The 20,575-nt window shown below is 49.8% G+C and overlaps 1 protein-coding gene across 1 annotated transcript in view; it reads right to left on the reverse strand.

Annotated features, from left to right (window-relative positions):
* The window catches only part of unc5a (unc-5 netrin receptor A), a 123,597-nt gene that overhangs the window by 31,112 nt on the left and 71,910 nt on the right, over positions 1–20,575 (reverse strand). The window contains exons 3-6 of the mRNA XM_076986615.1: positions 5,767–5,910; positions 3,848–3,951; positions 2,845–3,025; positions 354–515 (exon numbers count right to left, since the gene is read on the reverse strand). Of these exons, the coding sequence (XP_076842730.1) occupies positions 354–515; positions 2,845–3,025; positions 3,848–3,951; positions 5,767–5,910 (591 nt within the window). The remainder of the gene's footprint in view (positions 1–353; positions 516–2,844; positions 3,026–3,847; positions 3,952–5,766; positions 5,911–20,575) is intronic.

Raw genomic sequence — 20,575 nt, forward strand, 5'->3', positions numbered from 1 at the left:
GTGTTTCAGCCCCGCTAACCAGCCCCGCTAATCTGCCCCGCTAACCAGCCTCGCTAACCAGCCCCGCTAACCAGCCCCTGCTAACCAGCCTCGCTAACCAGCCTCGCTAACCAGCCCCCGCTAACCAGCCCTGCTAACCAGCCTCGCTAACCAGCCCCACACAATCACCACAGACGGCCAGCTAGGCTGGAGCAAGTGTCGCTAGCTAACAGGAAGGCCCCGTGCAGCAGTGCAGTGGTGGGGTTTGTCAAGCAGGCACCGGGCCAGCCGGTGGCGCGGTCTCGGGTGAAGCGCAGCTACGGAGGGAGGGGTGATGAAGCAGGGGGCGGAGACACGGGCGCGGTTACCTGGACAGGTGGCCGTGCAGGCGCTCGTCTGGACGCTCTGACCCTCGCAGGCGGTGCCTCCGTTCAGGGGGGCGGGGTTAGTGCAGCTCCTGCTCCTCTTCTGCCAGCCGCGGCCGCAGACGGCGCTGCACGCCGACCACGTGGCCCATGTGGACCAGCCACCATTCACTGCTCGTCCCGGCCCGGGAGAGACGGACAGAGCGGGTCAGGGTTACCCAGACGGGTGGAGGGCCTGGCACACAGACAGCTACCACAGCTACAACAGCTATACACCACCCCCCACCCCCCACCACCACACCTCCAAACGGTGCCAATGTGTTATGTCAATCCCACATTCACTACCCAGGCCAGAGGAGACACTTGAAAAGCTGCTTTAGAAAAGACACAAAGGCGACGACGGATTCAAGCAGAAATTTTGTTTCAGTATAGAAATGCGACCCCCTCCCCCTCCTTTAAGACACGCCATGGTGGGTTCACGACGGGCAACAGTGAAAGGCTAACAGTAGCGCTAACGGCGGGTCACATGCTAAGGACTTTCAGTAGGCAGTGTAGGGGGTTGGGCATCAAAATGGCAACACTGAACGGGGCAGAGAGCCTCAAAAGAACACCGCGCCACTCCACCGCGCCACTGTTGTCAGGACACAACGGCTGCAATCAATCAACTTCGCCGACCGTATTAATGAATGCTGATGCAAACATGGTTCTGGAAGGTTCCGCAAGATCTTCACAGCAATGCACCGATTGCTCGATTAAATCCATGGAAGGGGCAGTTACCTCTGGATTAATTTCGTGCTGCTTATGTGATGTGTATACGAGCCCTCCTGTGTTCCACAGATACAACTCCAATATATTGCTCGCAAAACACAAAAGCCAGGCGGGTCCTGTGATCCATGAGGTCCAAAGTTCACTTTGTGTTTTTAATCTTTCTTCTCCCTCCCTGCCTCTCTCTCTTTTTCTCCCTGCATCTCCCTCTCTCTTTCTCTCTCTCTTTCTCTCTGTCTCGATCTCCCTCTACTCAAAGCAAATCTGTTTTTCTCCTGGTCCACAGGACTCAGGGTTCTGATTTGTTGGTCTGGAGCTTTGATCAGGCGGCAGGTGTTACGTCGGCCTGCCGAGGCTCCTCGTTCCTGGGCTGACTCACTTCCGCAGCCCCTCCGGCCCCTCCAGCCCCTCTAGCCCCGGTGATTGCCCCACCGCCGCTAGGCAAATTGCTCGGCGGCTGGCGGCGGGGGCCCTGATTACCTCTTAGCACGCAGTGGAGCCACGTCAAAGCTGGACTCGTTAAAATGCATCCCCACCCTGCCTTGCGCGGCACTAATAACAGCTCTTACTCCACCCACAGCTCAGTCGGGTGGAGAGAGCCACCAAAGCTTCACATCAGCGAACCGACATTTTAATGCGATGCCATTGGGGGAGAGGGGGGATGAAAAAAAGGCAGGACTGGGGTCTAATAGCTCTTTTTGATCAAAATGCCATTCATGGAGAATTTTTCTATAATTAATTTTTTACAATAGTGCCAAATTGGCCATCACTTAAGAGAACAGTGTGCAATTTGAACCCGGCAAATTAGAAGGCAGGCTGCCATTTGGTTGCCATTTTTCTGCCTCTGTGTGAGGGCCTCGCCGTGATTGACAACACGAGAATCAAACAATGAGGTGAGAAAGCGATTGGTTACAACGCCGTAGAACGCTTCGCCGGTCCCTTCATCAGAATTCTTCGGAGTCTCGTGGTTCGATCGCAATTTGACGACCCGAGCTGATTTCACCGTTGCATTTGCCACGTTGCTAATAAAACGCAACACGCTGACAGTGTCCTTCACCAGACGTCACGCAAAAAAAAAAAAGAACGTTGGAGTAGATATGTAAAGTCAATCTTTATCCTGTTTCAGACATGTGGTGGCTACCCCTCCCCCGATTACTACTTCATAACCAGTTTAATAAGCTGCAAGTTAAATATTAAAATGAAAGATTAAAGCAAAAAAAATTTGGAAGGAATTTTTGCTTAATTCAGAGCGCTTCTGGAAGACCGGAGCTCTTGATTTCTGTCACTTGCTTTGTTCGAGGACACTGATGCACTGATGGCTACAACTACACAATAAAGATAATCTGGCCTATCAACCCAATTCATCATCTGTTTGTGACAACAGCCTATCCACGCCACCCAGTGGGAAGAACTCTGACCGTAAAGACACAGGCCTTGCTCATCAATTAATGCTATTATCATTATATTATTTCTAATATTATTGTTATTACGTCATGATTCTCCCACCAACAGCGCTTGTCTCCTTTACCGGCACTGTCCAGTAATGACATCAGCACGCCAAGAACATCAGCGCTCGTTAGCTTGTTCATTGGCTGGCTGTGAACTGTCAGCCCCGTCCGTCTGGCAATCGCTCTTGACGTGGGGGTTGAGTTCCATCTCCAGTTTCTACGTTGCGACTGAAAAGGTGAAGCCCCCGTGCAAGGTGCGGTCGGCCGGGTCTGGGGACGAGACTCACCGTAGACGATCACGGCGGCCGCCGCGCTTCTCCGCCGTGCCACTATGTTCTTGGCCACGCAGGTGTAGTTGCCAGTGTCGGCCAGCCGAGCTTGTTTGATGATGAGATTATGGTCCACTGTGATGAAGAAATTGGGGTCAGCCTTGGGGTCGATCAGTTCCTCGTTCCTCTGCCACTCCACCTGGTCACATACACATGCACACAAACGTGCACACACACACACACACACACACACACACACACACACACACACACACACACACACAACACACAAAGGAATTTCGCAGCCTCATTCTGGTGCCGTCGAATAGAACTCTTTCACTGTTGACGCGGGGCCGATCACAGCGTTCATCGCAGGGCCAAACACAAGGACCAAACACAGGGGCCTCTGGGGTGCGTGAGGGGTCTCAGCTACCCCGGCCGTTTGATTTTTCAACTTGAAAAACAATAACCTGGCCCTCATGGAATAGTTTAGTGCTGAAATTAATTATCACGTAGGACTCTCTGTCCTAATAGGCCCACGTGCCTTTGACCTGCTTCATTTACATAGGTTACCGACGCACTAAGGAGACCGGGTGGAAAAAGTGCTGAAATGTATTCAGTACAGAAAGGCATTCTGGGACACGTTGGAGGCAGAAAACAAGTCAGCTTGGAGTTAAATATTTCATGCGGCGGCCGTCTGCGCGGTAACGGCTGTTGTTATTGAGCTGGTTGGAAGCTCGGGTGGGTGGGGGGGCTTAAACAGCTGGCCACAGTCTGGTCCCGCGTCCTGCGTCCCGCGTCCCGCGCGCACCCACATGCATTATTAATGGAGCTAGCGGAGCTGCCAGAGTGAAGAGCTGAGCCCCTCGTCTGTGTCCAACATACAAGATGGACACCGTGCCAGTGGAACATGGTGGAAACATTGGCGAGTTGACATAGACGCAAAGATGAATCACAGAGTGGGGTGATTATGGGGGAGGGGGGGGTTGACTCTGCCAGTGGACGGAGTAGCTCGACTCACCTCAGCCGTGGGCACGCCCTCTGGAGGATGGCAGCGTAGTAACACTTCCTGGTCAAGGGTCACCTCTTTACCCAAAGGCTCTTCCTCAAAGTTCTTCCTCAAATCTATGAATCAAAAGTTTGAGTTAGCGGGCCGAACACACACTCAACATCTCAAGCAAAGATACCTGTTAACAGGAGACTCCTGTGTAATTCTAAGGTTAAAGGTTACCAGAAAGAACAAAGCATTTTAAAAAAACATTTTAAACCTCTTTGTACTTACACATCTTGTAGGAGCATCGTAAAGCCCCTAAACTTACAGTGCAGGAGGATTTTCTGCAGAAGCAGGGGCTTGTTTACACCAGGCCTTTATCTGTTTGTTTGTATGTTTGTTTGTTTAGGTGCTGACCTTCAGTTCAGGGCTGAGTGCTATTTGGATCTGCCTGGCTGTGGTAGAAGATGGCTGCCTGTAACCCCCTGAGGCCGCATCAGCAGAGCACACACACACACACACACACACACACACACACACACACACACACACACACACACGCCGCTCTGTGATGTGGCATAAACCCCTCACCCCAGTCTACGGAGACAAGTGTTGATGCGAGTTGGATTGCATTTGGCCCTGTGGAATTACATTACGGCGGATAAAGATGGCTTGTCGTGGCAGCGATGGACGCCGAAATGCTTTCAAAACTGCATCTGCATCAACGCTTACGGCTGAGACCGGAGAACGGCCCCGGTGCTGAGGCGCCGCTGCCCTTGTGGGAGGTCTGTCCCTGTGGACCGACACAGCAGAGTCTCTAGAAGGGAGGAGAGACGTGAGGGAGGGGGGGGACGCTATGACCAGCCGGTCTCCATGAAGACATCATCGCCAGCCGTGGTTTTTTTTTCCTCCGCTTCGGTGGAAAAAAAATAAAAATAACGAAAGACCATGTCATGCCTGTCCATTGCATATCATCTCTTACCGAAAGCTTGGGGGAAGGGGGGGGGGGGGGGGGGGGCAGAGGGCTTTGCCACGTTTGGTTTAATTAAGCTGGATTTAATGGATCTGGGTGACGCAACAACAGCACGGAGGAAGAGGAGGAGGGGTTCCAACCCGGCTGAGACTTTGAGGTCACCGCTCAAATGGGGCTGAGTTTAGAACGTCGGAGGGGGGTCCGGCAGCTCTCCGCTGTGACGTCCCTGGTTTAAATGATGCATGTTTATAAAGAGATTAATAGAGGAGGGGTCATAAAAAAGAGAAGGAGAAATAAATGGGGATGTTTAATAGGTTCTTTCCCTCATAGCTCTGAGGCTGAGGAGGGGAGAGGCGGCCCCTTTGTTCTCCGAGCAGATTTATGAGCGGCGCGTGGAGATACATCATAAATCCGGACTGATTGCCGGGTAACTTTCATCATTGTTCTCAGCTACGGATGAAGCTTGTTGAGAAAAGAGACCTGCATGGACTTTTCTGTGGTAACTTGGTAACCTGACTTGAGTCTGAACGACCCCCCCAGTTCATGGTCTGTGGAGGTAACGCGGTGCGGGTGAGCAGCCTCTACCCTAATCCGGTCGGCACGCCTCTAGATATGGAAAACCAGGCAGCCTGTTGTGGCAATTACTGATCGTTCAGTCGCAGATTAGTGGATTAACCACGCCTGGGGCTAGTTCTGATCAAACCTCCCAATCAAACGTTAAATAAGTCATCTGAGTCAGCCCCCAGGGGACACACGGCTCAAGTGCCCAGATTGATTGGCTAAAAGCAATTTCAGAATAATTCTTGTTCTTGCGGCATCTCAGTGGCAGGAATATCCACGCTGAACTGCAAGAATCCAGCCTCTACAGCACATTCCAGAAAGATCCGCTAACCGGAACCTTCTCTGAATCGTGAGGGTTTCCCCCCACCCTTCTCCAGATAGTCAATGGCTGACGGGTCGGGTTAACAGAACTCACAGGCGATGCGGACGTAAGCCTTCTGGCTCTTTTGGGTTCCCGTAGTGCTCCAGGCCACACACTGACACCAGTAATCCTCCAGCCCGAAGATCTTCTCCACCTGCTGTCTGGAGATGTCGATCTTCACCTGCATCACTGGGAGGTCTAGGGTGGAGAGAAAGAGAGACACAAACGTGTTCAACATGACGGGCGTCGCCGACGGGCAAGGCGGGTGATGTGGGCGAGGCGGGCGAGGCGGGGCGCAGCGTGGCTGGATAGCTTCAAGTACGTCTTCAGCAGGAAAAATGGCATTTGAGTTCCATGTTGAAAAAATCTTCCTGGTGGTTATGTGTTACCAACGAAGTCTCATTAATAAACTGGCTTGAGCATCTATGAACGTCAAGCTACGTGGGTTTGCAGACGCTAGGTCTGCCAATAGATCTCTGGGTCTGTGCACGTTTTTCACACGAACAAAACGGATGAAAATACCTCATTAAAGCCAAAATGAATTTGAAATGACGAGAGAAAAAAATAATTAGATAATAGCGCCGATTTATCAGCGACCCCGACTGAGCCGAAGAACGTGCGCGCGGATGGTGCGAAGTCACGGCACGAAACGATTCGATTTTGAGCTGACAGTTATGAATGGCCGTCATCAGAGTTAACCAACGAAGAGAAGCCTGTCACGCGTTTAGCTGCTCGTTTGGTTGGGGAGGAGGGTGTACGCGTGTTTCGTGGTTGGAGATGGGGGCCAGGGAAAGATAGGGTCATGAAAAATGATCCTAGCGTCGCTCTGATATCTCGCTCTCTGATATCTCTCCTCCAGCTATCTCTCATCTCTCTATACGGAATCGTGACCTTGAAGCTGTCCACTCCCGGTTATCCTACACACGCCACCATTCTCCTGCTACTTTTCTCTCCTCCGCACACACACACACACACACACACCACACACACACACACACACACACACACACACAACACACACCACACACACACACACTCACACACACACCAACACACTTCTCATTCTGCACCAGCTCCTTCTCCCCCTCCGCCTCTCCTCCCTCTCTCTCTCTGCCTTGTTCTTCTGTGCACCACATTCAAGCATCATGGACATTTTGAGGGGGGGGGGTGTGATTCTGCTGGTGGAGGGATATGTTACAACCAGGTGCGCTGAACCACGTGTCCTGTGCCGCACGGGCCATTCCTGGCAGGACTCTGTGCAGGTAAACAGCAAAGTACACAGCAATAGGGGGGGGCTGGGGGGGTCCTAAGTCGGTCAGCCGCTGCTTTTAGCTCCGTTTTGCACGGTGAAGCACAATTAAGGCCAGTTTGTTGCAGGTCTGCTTTGCATTGTCTGCTCTAACAATGAACAAAACATAGCAGCACTGAATAAAGATCAGTTCTGGGCACACACACACACACACACACACACACACACACACACACACACACACGGAGACACACACACGGAGACACACACATGCACTACAACATGCTGACAGGCAGGAAGAGCTTACGCTTACTGTTAGACCTAGACATGCTTCGCTCTGAGTGTCAGCATCCTAATCTCGTTCTAATCTGATTCTAATCTCAAGGCTTCCTGCAAAAACAGCTTCCCCCAAGTAAAACAGGTGCTGGCTCCATTGCGCTACGCAGCACTCTATATAGATGCGGTGGTATGTGTATTGTTTGCGGTTAAAATGTGAAATGATTACTTGAAGGGCTCAGGTCTGGGGGACTTTGAAGGAAAGCCATTTCAGGCCCTGATTGCCTTTTGTAATTGCATTCGTTTTTTTTTTTCACCCCTCTCTGTTTTCATAATTACTTGGATTCTTTTCCGAGTTTTGCTCCTCGCTCGGTGTGAGTAAACATCACGAACTGCATGGCGACTGGCTAGTCACGATTCAAAATTTGATGCGATTGGCTCGTCATGTACGCAAGCGATTGGCTAGTCATGCATGTAAGTGACTGGCTAATCATACATTGAATCGATTGGCTGGTCATGCACAGAAGTGCCTGGCCAGTCGTACAGTGAATCGATTGGCTACGCATACATGGAAAACGACTGGCCAGTCATACATAGAATCGATTGAGTCACAATTCAGTCACGATTCATGATTCAGTCACTACTCACAGAGCTGCTCACTAAAGTGCCAAGTACAGTAACTCGTATCTATATAACAAGCAGTTAGTCTGCGGAAGCTCGGGTCGGAAAAGCCCTTCTTACATCTCATGCACCCAGGGTCGAGGGTCCCTTTTGGTTAACTTCAGTCCGGACCAAGCAGAGCTCATTCAGCCGAAGCTTAAACCGAGGCGCAGAGAGTATTTCCGACACAGAGCAGCCTAGCAGAGAGCTGTGTCTGATGTACACGCAAGTCAGCTCGATAGCCCTGATCTCCAAACGGATCTCACACTCACAGTGCAATACTCTGCTCCTGGAAGGTGGTCCACGTTTGTCATTACTGAACCCTCTGCTACAGGAACCACCGGTCCCCCTATGATCCGGTCTGTCTGCAGAGGGTGTAACGCTGTCAGAATCATTGAGCAGAAAACTCCAAACAGGTGATTAAAACAATGAAGACCCCATGGATTCAGAGGTTAAAACCCAAAGCTGGTGCATTTTTCATAATGGGCCAAAGGGCGGAGCTAATTGTACGGAGAATCCCACAATGCTGTGCAGGAGGCATGAGACATTCAGGTGAAGCGGGACCCTGCAGTAATCTCCTTCTGCTTTCAATACCCCTCCTCCCCCCCCCCCCCCCCCACTCACCCTCTCTACGTCTCTTTTCCCTCACTACCTCTCTCTCTCTTTCTCTCCCTCCGCCACTTTCTCTGAGGTACTGTTGATTAAGAGAGTCATTTCCCTTTCTGCCTCTTGAAATTCTGCTCTGTCTCCCTTCAGCACAGACACACTCATGCTCACACAAACCTTGAGCTGTAGTAAAAGCCCTGCCTGAGAATGAAGGAAGCGTGTTACCTGAGAGATAGCAGAGCCCCAGAGATGCCCAGATACAAAACAGAGGAAATTAGAATATGAACAGATAATCGCCACCTCCGTGATGCTGATAAGGCTTTTGATTCGTTCATTGAGGCACAAATGTGCCCGATGGACGAATCAAAAATCAAACAGCCATGGGGAAACAACCCTGCATCCTGCTGCTTTTCAAACAGGTGTCTTGGGCCTACTGACGTTTGCTTATCTCGTACAGGAATTCATTAACGTTACATCATGTTAGTCTAATACCATGTAGGTCAAATCTTAATAGCTGAGTGAAAACCCATCAGATCTGATGATGTATCATGGCGAGCGTCCTGTATCAGTTCCCTACGAACGCATCTCCTCACGGAGCCGCCGCTGCTCAGTCCCGCCTAACAGTGACGTGCCTGACCAAAGCGGTCATTCCGTAACTTTGGTGGCGTGAGATTGGGATTCGCTGAATCAGACCCGATCAGATAGTTGTGCTGAATCAGACCCACAGGCCAGTGTCGAGGGCCGTGGCCCTCCAGGTTCCGGAGGTGGTACTATTCATCCACTCTTGCTGTCCTGTGCTGCATCACAGAGATTGTGTTGCGGGATTACCGCGCCACTAAATCAGCCTTAGGACAGATTGTGGATCACTGCCCTATAGGTACCAGATGGGACACTTTTCACTCTTGCTCTCCAGAGCTGTATGGTGGAGATTACGCTGCAGCCTCATGGCTCCACTCAGCCTTAGGACAGATTGGAGCCCACTGCCCAACAGGTCTCAGAGGTGGCACTGGCTGGCATAGCTCTACGCCTGCCGGGCAGCTTCCCTCTGCCTGTTACAGCCCGGCTGATCTGCTCGTCTGGTCCAGTGGGCTCTCTGGGTTATGGCTGAGGGGTTTGGGCCAAGCTACTCCTTGCCGACTCCCTTCGAGAGGCTGCAGCGGGTTTGGGCGTCTTCTCCGCGTCTAGACGGCGTCGGCTTGCCTCGTTCACAGATGGAATCCGGTTAAACGTGAGACTTACGCTTTTACCCAGAAGTCCTGAAGGCCTCGTTCAGGGAGTAAGGGGGGAGGTGACAGTCTTTGTTGCTCTGTGAGTGTGTGTGGATGCGTGTGTGTGTGTGTGTGTGTGCTTGTGCGTTTGAAACATGGACATAAGATGAGCATCACTAGACTCATCCTCGTTCAGTCGATTCGGGTCTCGGCTTGGCGAGAGCCTTTTCTTCCTCGCGCCTCACGCTGACCTCAATCCCGCAGGGGTCGTTTGCTTATCCAAGACGGCGCGCCGATTCCGCCGTGCTCCGAGGGTGCTTTCATCCGCACAGAGGAAATTCATTAGAGCTCTGTATCAAGACACGCCCCGCACAGGGACTCATCAGGGGAGGCTGGGATTAGGGGTGTGTGGCTTACGGCGAGCTACGGGGCCATGGTGTGCTCGTCTCGTGAGAAAAAGCTGCCCCCAAAAACACCCCCTTCCCCCACCCTGCCAGCCTCCACCACGCACCTTCCATCAGCACTCCCGCGACGTTTTGCTTAACTACTTCGCTGCACTTGACCTTAAAGATGATGAGTGCCATCACCTGCATCATCATCATCATCATCATCATCATCATCACCCCAAAGGCAGTAATGATGTTTATCATTAGCACCCGCATTTCAGGGGCAAAAACAAACAATGCATTTAAAACGCATTAACGGACCAGACTGCGTTAAATAATGGCACACCGTGCGTAAAATATAGCCGCCGACTAACAATCGCACGCTTTCATTACGCTGCTTTTCATAACCGCGCGATCCCGCTAAATGCGATTCGCCTTTTCCCATCAATCCCGTGAGCAGGGACCCGGGACACGAGAGGAGCGTGGCCGTGGCCCGAATCGGGCCGGTGCCACCGTGAGCGATGACTCCCATCAGACGCTGTTCTGGGTGCAGGGTCACGCGTGAGGGTGTGTGACAAACACAGGAGCCCCTGCTGGGGAGGACACCCTAGGCCCCAACTACATCAGGACAAGCCAGCCAGCGGTGCTGATCTCGGATCAGCCGGGGCCTTGACTGGGATGATGAAAGAGGGTGAGTGACTGAGTGTAGAACAGGTATTATTTAAATACCAGGTGAAGCAGGGGTTGGGTTCTGCCCAGCAGTGGGCAGACTGGAGTAGGTCAAGGCTTGATTGTAGTAATAACATATTCTATAAGATCGTATTTGATTGAACTACCCGATATCCACGTTGAGTACGCCATCCAAGGTCTTGTAATGGCACACCGGCACACCATTAAAGACCGTTCAAGGCTGCTGAAGTTACACAGAGCCATGACGCCAATCAATCCAAACTAGTTCAGGGTAAAGTGTCCTCAAGGTGACATCTAACGCAGAGGTGTGGCATATTCTCAACGCGATAGCACACGCTGGTTTACACGCGAAACTCTCTTCCAAAACTAAAAATGCTAAAATGGCTCTCTGTACACAGAGTGTTGGTTTAGTTACATGAACAAATGGCATATTTAGAAGTTACAGAATTGATGTTACAATTATAATAAAATATTTACATCTGATTACGATCTGGGAGAAAGTGGAAGAAAAACACAACTTGGCACAATTAAGGTGAATCATTCATCGTAATTAATGTGGTAAATGTGTATCGTTTGTTTTTATGATTTAAGATGTGTACCTGCAGTAGGGGGAAAGGGATGAGGAAGTGGGTGTGGAAGAGGGCGTGGCTTCAGTCCAGCTGTAAAGATGCAGGTGTTTGAACGTCAGCCTGCAGGCAAGTGGTGGCTGCATCCTTTGTAAGCACTTTGTGACAACATGTGTTGTGAAAAGCGCTATACAAATATATTTGTTTTGATTTGATTTGATCCTGCCTCGGGATTGAATGAGTCAACGTATGGTACACTAGGGGGCGATGAAGAGCATTTGACCTGAACTTTGACCCTCTCTTTGAATTGACACGGATTATGGAAGTGTCAGGATTTGCCATGTTATGCTGAAGACCAAGGGCTTCCCGTATGCCTGTGAAACCCTACGCACCATAAACACTATACGAAAAAAGAGTGTTAATGTTGAAACTTTGATTCTGTTCATTTTCTCACAATGTCACTTGGAGCACATCTCGATTTCAAATCACACAGCAGCATATTGTGATCTAACTGTAACTTGTCCTGTAAGGTTTTCTGTGACCGTGAGGCTGTCATTGCTGTGTTTCCAGTCAGTTCATGTCAGTAGTGGGACAGGATTAGAAAACCTTATTTACAGATTATACATTTCAGATTATACAAACAGATTCAATGTATACATGTCCACTGACAGCTTTATAGATAAAAGCAAAAGCAATATCCAAATATTCTAGGAATAAGATAAGTCCCCAAAATGCAAACACTGCAAGAGTTAATGCACATAGCCTGTTAGTATCACGATTAAATGAAATGGCATCAGAAAACACTTTTAGATTTTTTTCAAATTTAAAACGGCAAGTTCTCATAACACGCAGCAAGTCAAGATTAATGGATCTTGAAGCTGACACTTCCCCGCTGATGGATTTTTGAACCTGTAGGACTCAACACCTCGATATGAGACTAATGTGGATATCGTATTGCCAATGTCAGTTGTCTTCATCTATTTACAGTTTTCATGGTAAATTGTCCCTCTGAGGGCGTGTGGTGTGGTTTGTTATGATATAAGATTTCGAGATTGTCATGTTTGTGTGTGTCACTGCATGGTGACTGAAATCAACCATGAAAAGCCTTCTTAGAAGCACAGGTGTTCACAGCTTTCTGGGCTGTGATAAGCTGTTAATTCGTGCCGCCATTTTTCAGCCCTCAGAGAGGGCAAAGAAGGCCCTGTCTTCAGTCAATCATCCACCGGTGCCAACAAAGGAATTGGACTGCATTTCTGTTAGCTACAACAGCGGCGTGAGGTATCGAGATTACTAAGTAAAAGCAAGGGTAATAGCCCTTGTACATCCGATTAACCTTAAAAAAAAAAAAGAATTCAAGAAAGAAATTTCCCCCCAAATGCTAAACGAATAATGAAAGTCATCTTGAGGCGGTGGAGTGATTATCATTTTGAATGGTGCAGTGATGACCATTTTGAACACTCTGATAGGCAACATGATCTCAACCCTGGGAACCTTCCAGGGACTGGGCAAAATGTGGTTATGTAAATCGAACCAGTTAACCCCCCCCCCCCCCCCCCCCCCCCCAACACTAAGTATTTCTTCGTCGGCCTGCAGTAATCTTCGTCGGCGATATAGACTGTGTTTGCAAGCGAAAACGTACGCCTCCGCCGTGCTCCCCACTGAAACGGATTGTCCGGCAATATGACCAGGTTGTGGTTGGCTAGAAGCTTATAAGGATTCTTATACCGACAGCAGACTCTACACTCCACCCTAACTTACACCCCCTCTTTGCACAGCACCTTGGGTAATAAATTACCAATGCTACAGGTGCAAGCTAGTGTGTCCATCTGGTAACGGATAAGACTGAAGCATCCAAAACCACCTCGGCACTGTGCTCATTCCCGACACCTTCATCATCTCAGTGGGGTTTTCTTAACCAGAAGGGGCTCCTGTCAACAAGAAGCACTTAAGGTAATCCAATTAACGCTTGCGCGGCAGACGGACTATTCCAGATAACCGCGAGCAGGGACCGAGTGGGATGGTGAAGCCAGCAAACACAGATTTTTTTTTATACTCTGAAAAAAAAACTCTCATTATTCTGTGAGGCTGAAATCCAGGAAGGTGTTACGGCTGAGTCCAAAACGGTTTGGATGAACTTTAGATGAATAATTTACCTTGAAGCGCGACATGCCAAAATATTCATGCAAATGCGCATCACGCAACAGCCCTGACATCACCGACGTCCAAATATCGAAGCCGTCGCTAAGACTGCGGGCCTGTGCCGAGGCTCTGTCAAAACCGAACGCCCGCCCGCCCGGTTGTTCAATCGGGCACTGCCGGTGACCCCCCGTGGGGCCGACGGCTGATGAACGGCAGGCCGCCGACCGCTCGCGTCCCTCCGCCGTCTATCAGGGACGTCTGCGGAACTATTTAGGCCCGCCGGTGCTGTCGCTGCCTCCACATGGCTCATCCGTTTATGGAGTCTGTGCTGACAGGGCTGAGGAAAACAGCTCTCCTGTAATGAGCACTGGAGCCTCCCAGAAAGGACCTGTACATTCATCAAGTTAAAAGCTAAGAGGAGGGGTTTGAAAGCCATTCTGCTTATTGGTTGCTTAGATGTTAAAATGTCAGCATTTTACACTTTACATCTTCGTTAGAAATGGCAGAGGCAAACAACCACTGGAAAAAATATATATTTCCCACAGCATGAGAAGAAATGTATACATATATCCAGCGTTTGACAGGTCAAACATTTAAGTTATAAGTCACCAGTACAAACATAACCAGACATTAAGATTTTGAAGCAAAATGAAATGTTATGTGTGGTGTAGACAGCAACTGCTAATGTATTAATTCAAACTAATGTTTCATCTCAAGGCATACGAACATTGCTCTGACCTTTGTGTTACAGTACCGACAGCCCACACAACCTCTTGAGCAAATCTGCTCAGAGAAACCCAAACGCTTTCGAATCGCCGGCTCAGTCCTGCTGCCGCCCTGATCACGTCCTGCGACCGGGACGCGGTAATTACCCGCAGGAGGCTCCGGGCCGAGCCGAGATGGGTTTGCGTGGGAGGAGGTGTTCTGCTCTGGGACACGAGAGGCAGGTGCTGTTTATGCAACGGTGTGTGAGACAAAAAAACAGGAAACAATACAGAACTGATTCTACTAATCGCAGATGACTTTATATCCATAAGGTTGGTGAATCATTACGGCTGGAGGCCGACCTGTGCTGGTGTGAGGAAAGAGCGTGAACCCAGAGTCCAGAGCTGCGCCTTCAACCACTTTGGCCGTTTGGAGTTCAGGCGTATGATGGGGATGTTTAAGAGGCCAAATTACATGGAAATTGACCACCGCCGGCCTGTTTAGAGCGTCGGCCGGAACAGAACTTGGGCTCAGAATGTCTGTGTGAAGGTGCCCTTTTACAAACAGGCTAATAACAAACCAGGGCCGCGACCTCGAGATGAAGGAGCGCGCACCATCCACCGCGACGAATCGCCATCACGCCGGTCTGAATAGCCGTCTGGAACAGGAGCCGCTCCCTAAACCCTATGACGGATTCTTTGTGAAGTTTAAGGTTGGAGTTCAACTTCCACAGAAGGCGAGATCCGTCTTTCAAAGCCTTCCCAAGGGGGAAACCGTGGTGGGGGTTATAGTGGGGGCATCGCCTCGGCTCGGCACCCCCACGTTCTCGTGAGTCTCCGCCTCGTGGCTCCGGACGTTGGCACCGGCCCGGCGGGCCCAGGTAATGGGCCCGGCTGCCAGCTGGATTACTGCCTCCCGTGACCTTGCAATCTGTCTTCAGCACCTCATCGCCAGTCCAGGTCGCCGTCACCCACGCGGGCAGGATGAAATACAATGCCCATTACAGGAAACGCTGCTAATAATGCCTTATCAATTAGCCCCATCGCAACTGATCGATGCCTTGCAGGTGGTATGCGCCCATTATAACTCATTTAGAAGTCAACTATCCACCGGCTCCTTCTCCGGTTTCCTTCTGTTCATTAGCCGCCAGCCTACAGCCATTCCATCTCCTCCTTAAATGCCAGTTTGATCACTCTCTGATGGCCCATTAAAGATCATGTTTAAAAGATTTTTTTGCTGAGTGTAATATTTGCATTTCAGAGAGACCCATACAGTCCCTGATGTCTGATAACGTTCAAGTGTTTCATACCATTGCTGAGGTGTAGGATTTCTCTTAACTGCTGGGACAAAATCGACCCTCTAATATGTCCAACAAATAAAAAGCAGTCGCCAGGGTTCGCATGCGGCAGGGAAGTCGCTTTAGAACCAGTGTGTCAAGCTACAACTATCCCAATCGCTTTCCCCCACCTTCTCCATTCAGTTTTGACATCGCCCTCTCGAGCTGCGGTTTCAAGTGCTATCCTAACTGTTAACACCTTTCTTCCTGAGCAAAGGTTCCCACAACATTGTCCTCAACCAAAAGTCAGCAAAGAAAGTTACCGCGCTGTAATGAAGAACACCGTTTCTGGCCGGTGTCTGCCTCTCAGTCTCCATGGCGCCTCCTGTGAAACATGGTGGACTTTTCCCTTGCTAGTTCTTCACTGCGAGTCGCAACTGGGTCAGATTGGTGGGTGGATCTGGTGCGCTACCGCACTGCTCTTTCTAACATGCGTCGGGGGAGTGTGAGGTGCTGCAGTGGAACGCTAGATCTGTGCTACAGAGGTGAGGAGAACCACATGCCTGGCACCAGTGTCCTGGAACGCCATGGACCGCTCGGAACGCCTGCCAACCTTTTGTGACAGACATGTGGAAGACATTTTTTTCATCCTTTATGTACCACTTGACAGGCAAAAACTGTAATGCTGCAATAACTAAGAGAATCGAAAATTCAAGTAAAATGTCAAGAAGTCACAGAGACGTGCGCGATTAATAGGTGTAATGAATTGTTACTTCAGTAAATGTCTTCTCCATTATCAGCCCTGTCATCGGTAACCACTTAATGTATGCAGATGGGCCTGCTAGGTTAAAAGCACATTAACATCGTCGGCTTAAAAGTGCGAATTTCCGACGTGGCTGCCTGTACGTCCTCTAGAATTGATCTAGATTTGAGATTCTCCTAGAATCGATTTCGAGGGCTTAGCACGGCTCTTGCCTGCTTTGGCCTTACCAGTAGGATTTCCAGATCTGCTCCTGTCAGGTAACCCGGAGCATCACACAGGAACCTGCGAGTCACACCACAACGCCCGACCCGGCTGACGGAGGAGGAGGAGGGGCGCTTAAATAGCTTGCAAAAGATGTTCTTTTTTATTCCATCATTTGTCTTTGATGTCATTTGTATTTCACTTTGATTTGTTTCTGATCCTTTGAACCTGTTTTATTTTCCTATAAAGCCCCGTGTGAGCTGCAGTAGGGGCCACGCTGGACTGTCTGCAGTGAGACTCAGAAGAGAACACGGACACAGAGACCAGCGCTAGAGTGCTGCACACAGAATACTACCATTTCATTTGTTTCATTTTACTGTTATTCATTTTTTTATATTTCATTTACATTCTCCATTTGTTCAATGCATAAAGCACCCTGTTAAACTGTTTTAAAAACTGCCATTTAAATAAAATGTATTTTTATAAATCTATTATTATTATTATTATTACATCGTTATAGTACTGTACTATATGTCCATTACAAGAAAAATTCAGCTGTAAAGGAGAATTCAGCTATAATCATGACATATATCGAAACGAGTCAGGACAGAAAGTCTGTCTAAAGCCTGCTGGAACCGATCATGGCTGTTGCCTTGGGAATAGTGTTGCCCGTAGGGAACTTGTTATAGGTTTGAACATGAGGCAGCGGGTCAGGTTTGAACCCCACCTGGGACACGTGCCGCTAACGCAGACCCGCCGATGCCCGCCGATGCCAGCCAGCCTTTGAGGTGGCAGTGACAGCTAGGGGAGAGGGTCTAAATGAAAGCCAGATCGGCTACGCAAAACCTCAGCATGCCGCGCACGTTTGGCTCTGCCCTAGAGGCTCTGCTGCCTTTAGGGCACTCGGGAGAGCGCTCGGGCGCTGGCTTGGCTCCAGGGCCACGCGTTATGCCACTGAGGTGACCCAAATCAACATCTGCCGGTTGCCGTCAGCCAGGACGTTATACCTGCAAGTCGACCGCAGCAGGCTGTAAATCTCCAGGCATCCAAGCAGGCAGGAGCCGCACCGGGGGGCCGCAGGTCCAGACGCACAACCACGACGGCGGATAGATGCGTATCTACCGAACATTTGGCAGACGGGCGCGGGGCCGGGCACGTCTCGATCCCGGTTCCGCATACACGGAGAACGGCGAGGCCCGGCGAGACAGGGCGAGACGTCTCCCGCCGAAATAGCGGCAGCCACGTTTAATCAAAGAGATTAGAGTCTAGGTGGACTTAATTACGCTGTTCCGAGAGAGCGGACAGGACAGCAATAGCTCTCACCAATTTCAGGGGATTGCCTGTAATTCACTCTGCCTCGGGCTGTGCGCTCTCGCTAGCCCCGGCCACCTTTTCACGATGCAAAAACCCATAATTAAGATGGTGCAGCGAGGCCATCACCGGAACGCGGGCCCATGTGTGCCATAAACGCGCTCGCTTGCTCGGGGCATGGGCCGCCGCCAACCGGGCTCTCCGAGCGCGAGGGATGGGAACGCGGCACGCGCCGTCCCGCAGTTCAACTGCCGTGAGTTACTCGTTTGACGAATTAAATGAAAGTAAAGAAACCCGCACCGTGGGAAGTTAACTAATTTACTTAATGAAGCCGCCGCACTCGCAATATGAATCGGGGTGGGGAAAATATTAACAAAATTTACGCCTGGAAACCTCAAGAAATTAATTCAAATTAAGCGGCGAAAACCGAAATGTGGAATCTGTAATTAGAAGATAAGATCTTGGACAACATTTGATTATAAACTGCATTTAATATTCATTACTGTGTTTGTGAGGGAGGAGCCCTGGCAGACGAGTGCGTCTCCAGAGACTCTCTCCTTCACTGCCTTTGTTTTGTCTGTTTCTTTTTTTTTTTGACAATTACGCTTTGCAAAGGGGCACAGCTGACAAACACAGTACGAGCTGGAGATGTTCAGATGTTCAGGCATGACAGATCGCAGGAGACAGGAGCATCCGGGCTTGAAAGCATCTGAAAACGACGACGTTTGCAAGACGGGAGGGGAGGGGGTGGGGGAGGACACGGACAGGCATTTCACGGGATGATATGGTCGGGCATTCCACGGGCAGCCTTGCCGTGTGGAACCCATGCGGCGGGTGTGAACGAGAGAAGAAATGTAAGCAGCGTGGAACGATGCCTGTGCGAACCCCACGCACATCCAGGCCACGCTGTCCACATCGATTTCAGGAGGATACATCTTCATCCTCGTCCTCGGTGGAGCTCAGCTCATCTCCATGCCGGAGAGCCGGCTGGTCTTTTGCAAGCAGTGGTCCACAAGGAGTACCTTCTCCTCCAACCCCCCCCCCCCCCCCCCCCCCCGAAAGGCTGCAAAAGTGCAATTGAGAAGCTGCCACGGACAGGTAATGAAAACTGATGGACTGCCTGGAAGGAATCAATATCAGACACCAATATGCTGAGAGGAAGGTCGGATTGCGAAGATTACCTTCCAAGTGAATAAAACGCTCATAAATAAAAATGTAAAAAAGAAAGGAGGATAGAATAAACACACAAACAGCAAATAGATGTCAGTAAACCAGGGAAGAAAAAACATTTTATGTAAAACGAAATCTGGGGAGATCAGACAGCCAGAGGTACTAGCTCTCTCTATGTGAGATCAGACAGCCTGAGGTACTAGCTGTCTCTATGTGAGATCAGAATGCCGGATGTTCTCACTGCCTCCAACACAGTGAGCTTCAGACGGGGGAGATGCGATTAGGGCCGAGCGCGTTGCGTTACCCAGAAGGCTCTGTGGTACCTGACTTGACTGCAGGAGGCCTCTGTGTCTGCAGGTCTTCTGAACCCTGTGCCGCATCGAGTGCCAAAAATTACGGTCCCACTTTTGTTACAGCGAAAACGTAGCTGGAATGGTTTACCCAGGCGCTCGTGAAGAAAACCAAATTATAATAATCATTTACAGGTGGAGTTTGATGTCTTTATAAATATGTTTTGTGTGGAAGAGACTTCAGCTCAGACAGATATTTAGATATTAAGATAGATAGACAGACAGACAGACAGTCATATAGACAGATGTGTGATATCAAATATTCCATCGTGATTAACATAATCACTTTGCACACAGCTATATTTGTAAAATAATACTGCTGTACAGATGGGTGTTTGAAGATATAATTATTATGAAAGCAGGAAGCAAATTAAGCTTTAAAAAAACAACAACACACAGATGCGTGCACCCATGCGCCCACACACCTACACCCACGTGCACATGTGCCCCCATAGACCTACAATGATAAGAGCTTGTTCATGGGCCCGGAAGGGAGAGACAAGGCAGCTGGGCCAATCTGTGTTTCAGTAAAGCCACTGAGAGGAGGCAGGCAGGTAAGGAGGTGGCGTCTCCCGTTTGTGGCATCACCGAGCTTTTTGTACGTGTTCTTGATCAAGCAGCCCTCCCTTGTGATCAGACGAATGTCCCGATCGTGTGCGATCAGAACCCGGCAGGATATGGTCTTTCTAATCCCTCGTAGGTTCTGCGGATGCAAGCAGGCGCTCACCGCCTAAGCCGACCCGCTGTACGGGACGACGTAAGCGATGATGTGAGTCAGGTGGCCTTCCAGCGAGATTTACTGCACAACTCTAGAGGTGAAAAAACTCTTTCTTGCCCGACTACAAGCCGACTCTGGTCTCCAGCATATACTCCCTGATAGCTCACTAGCAACTCGCATATTCCTGAAAATACATCCACAGGTGTTGTGGTTGGGGGGTGGGGTGGGGTGGGGGTTAAGCACCAGTATCAGCAACCAATGGTGTATTTGCCATAGTCTGACTGCTAAGATGGCTTTTATCAATGAAAGATCAATATCAAACACATTTCATTTTAAATTAACTTTAAGGCCACTTTCCCGAACTCTCGCCAGTAGATTTACATTTTCTCGGGATGGTACGGAGGTGGTCTTATCACTGGCAGTCGTTTTAAATGCGAAAGCGCGAGTTTTGATGTTGAAGTACTCCGGAGTTGGAGAGCCTAGACATGCTATGCGCTCTTATCTACCGACTCCCCAAATCAAACAAGGATTTTTTACAAGAATGTTCAGTCGTTCCGTTTTCAGTTTTTCCTAGTACTGATTAGTGAGC

Source organism: Brachyhypopomus gauderio, chromosome 2, assembly GCF_052324685.1.
Source record: "Brachyhypopomus gauderio isolate BG-103 chromosome 2, BGAUD_0.2, whole genome shotgun sequence".
In the NCBI taxonomy this organism is placed as follows: Eukaryota; Metazoa; Chordata; class Actinopteri; order Gymnotiformes; family Hypopomidae; genus Brachyhypopomus; species Brachyhypopomus gauderio.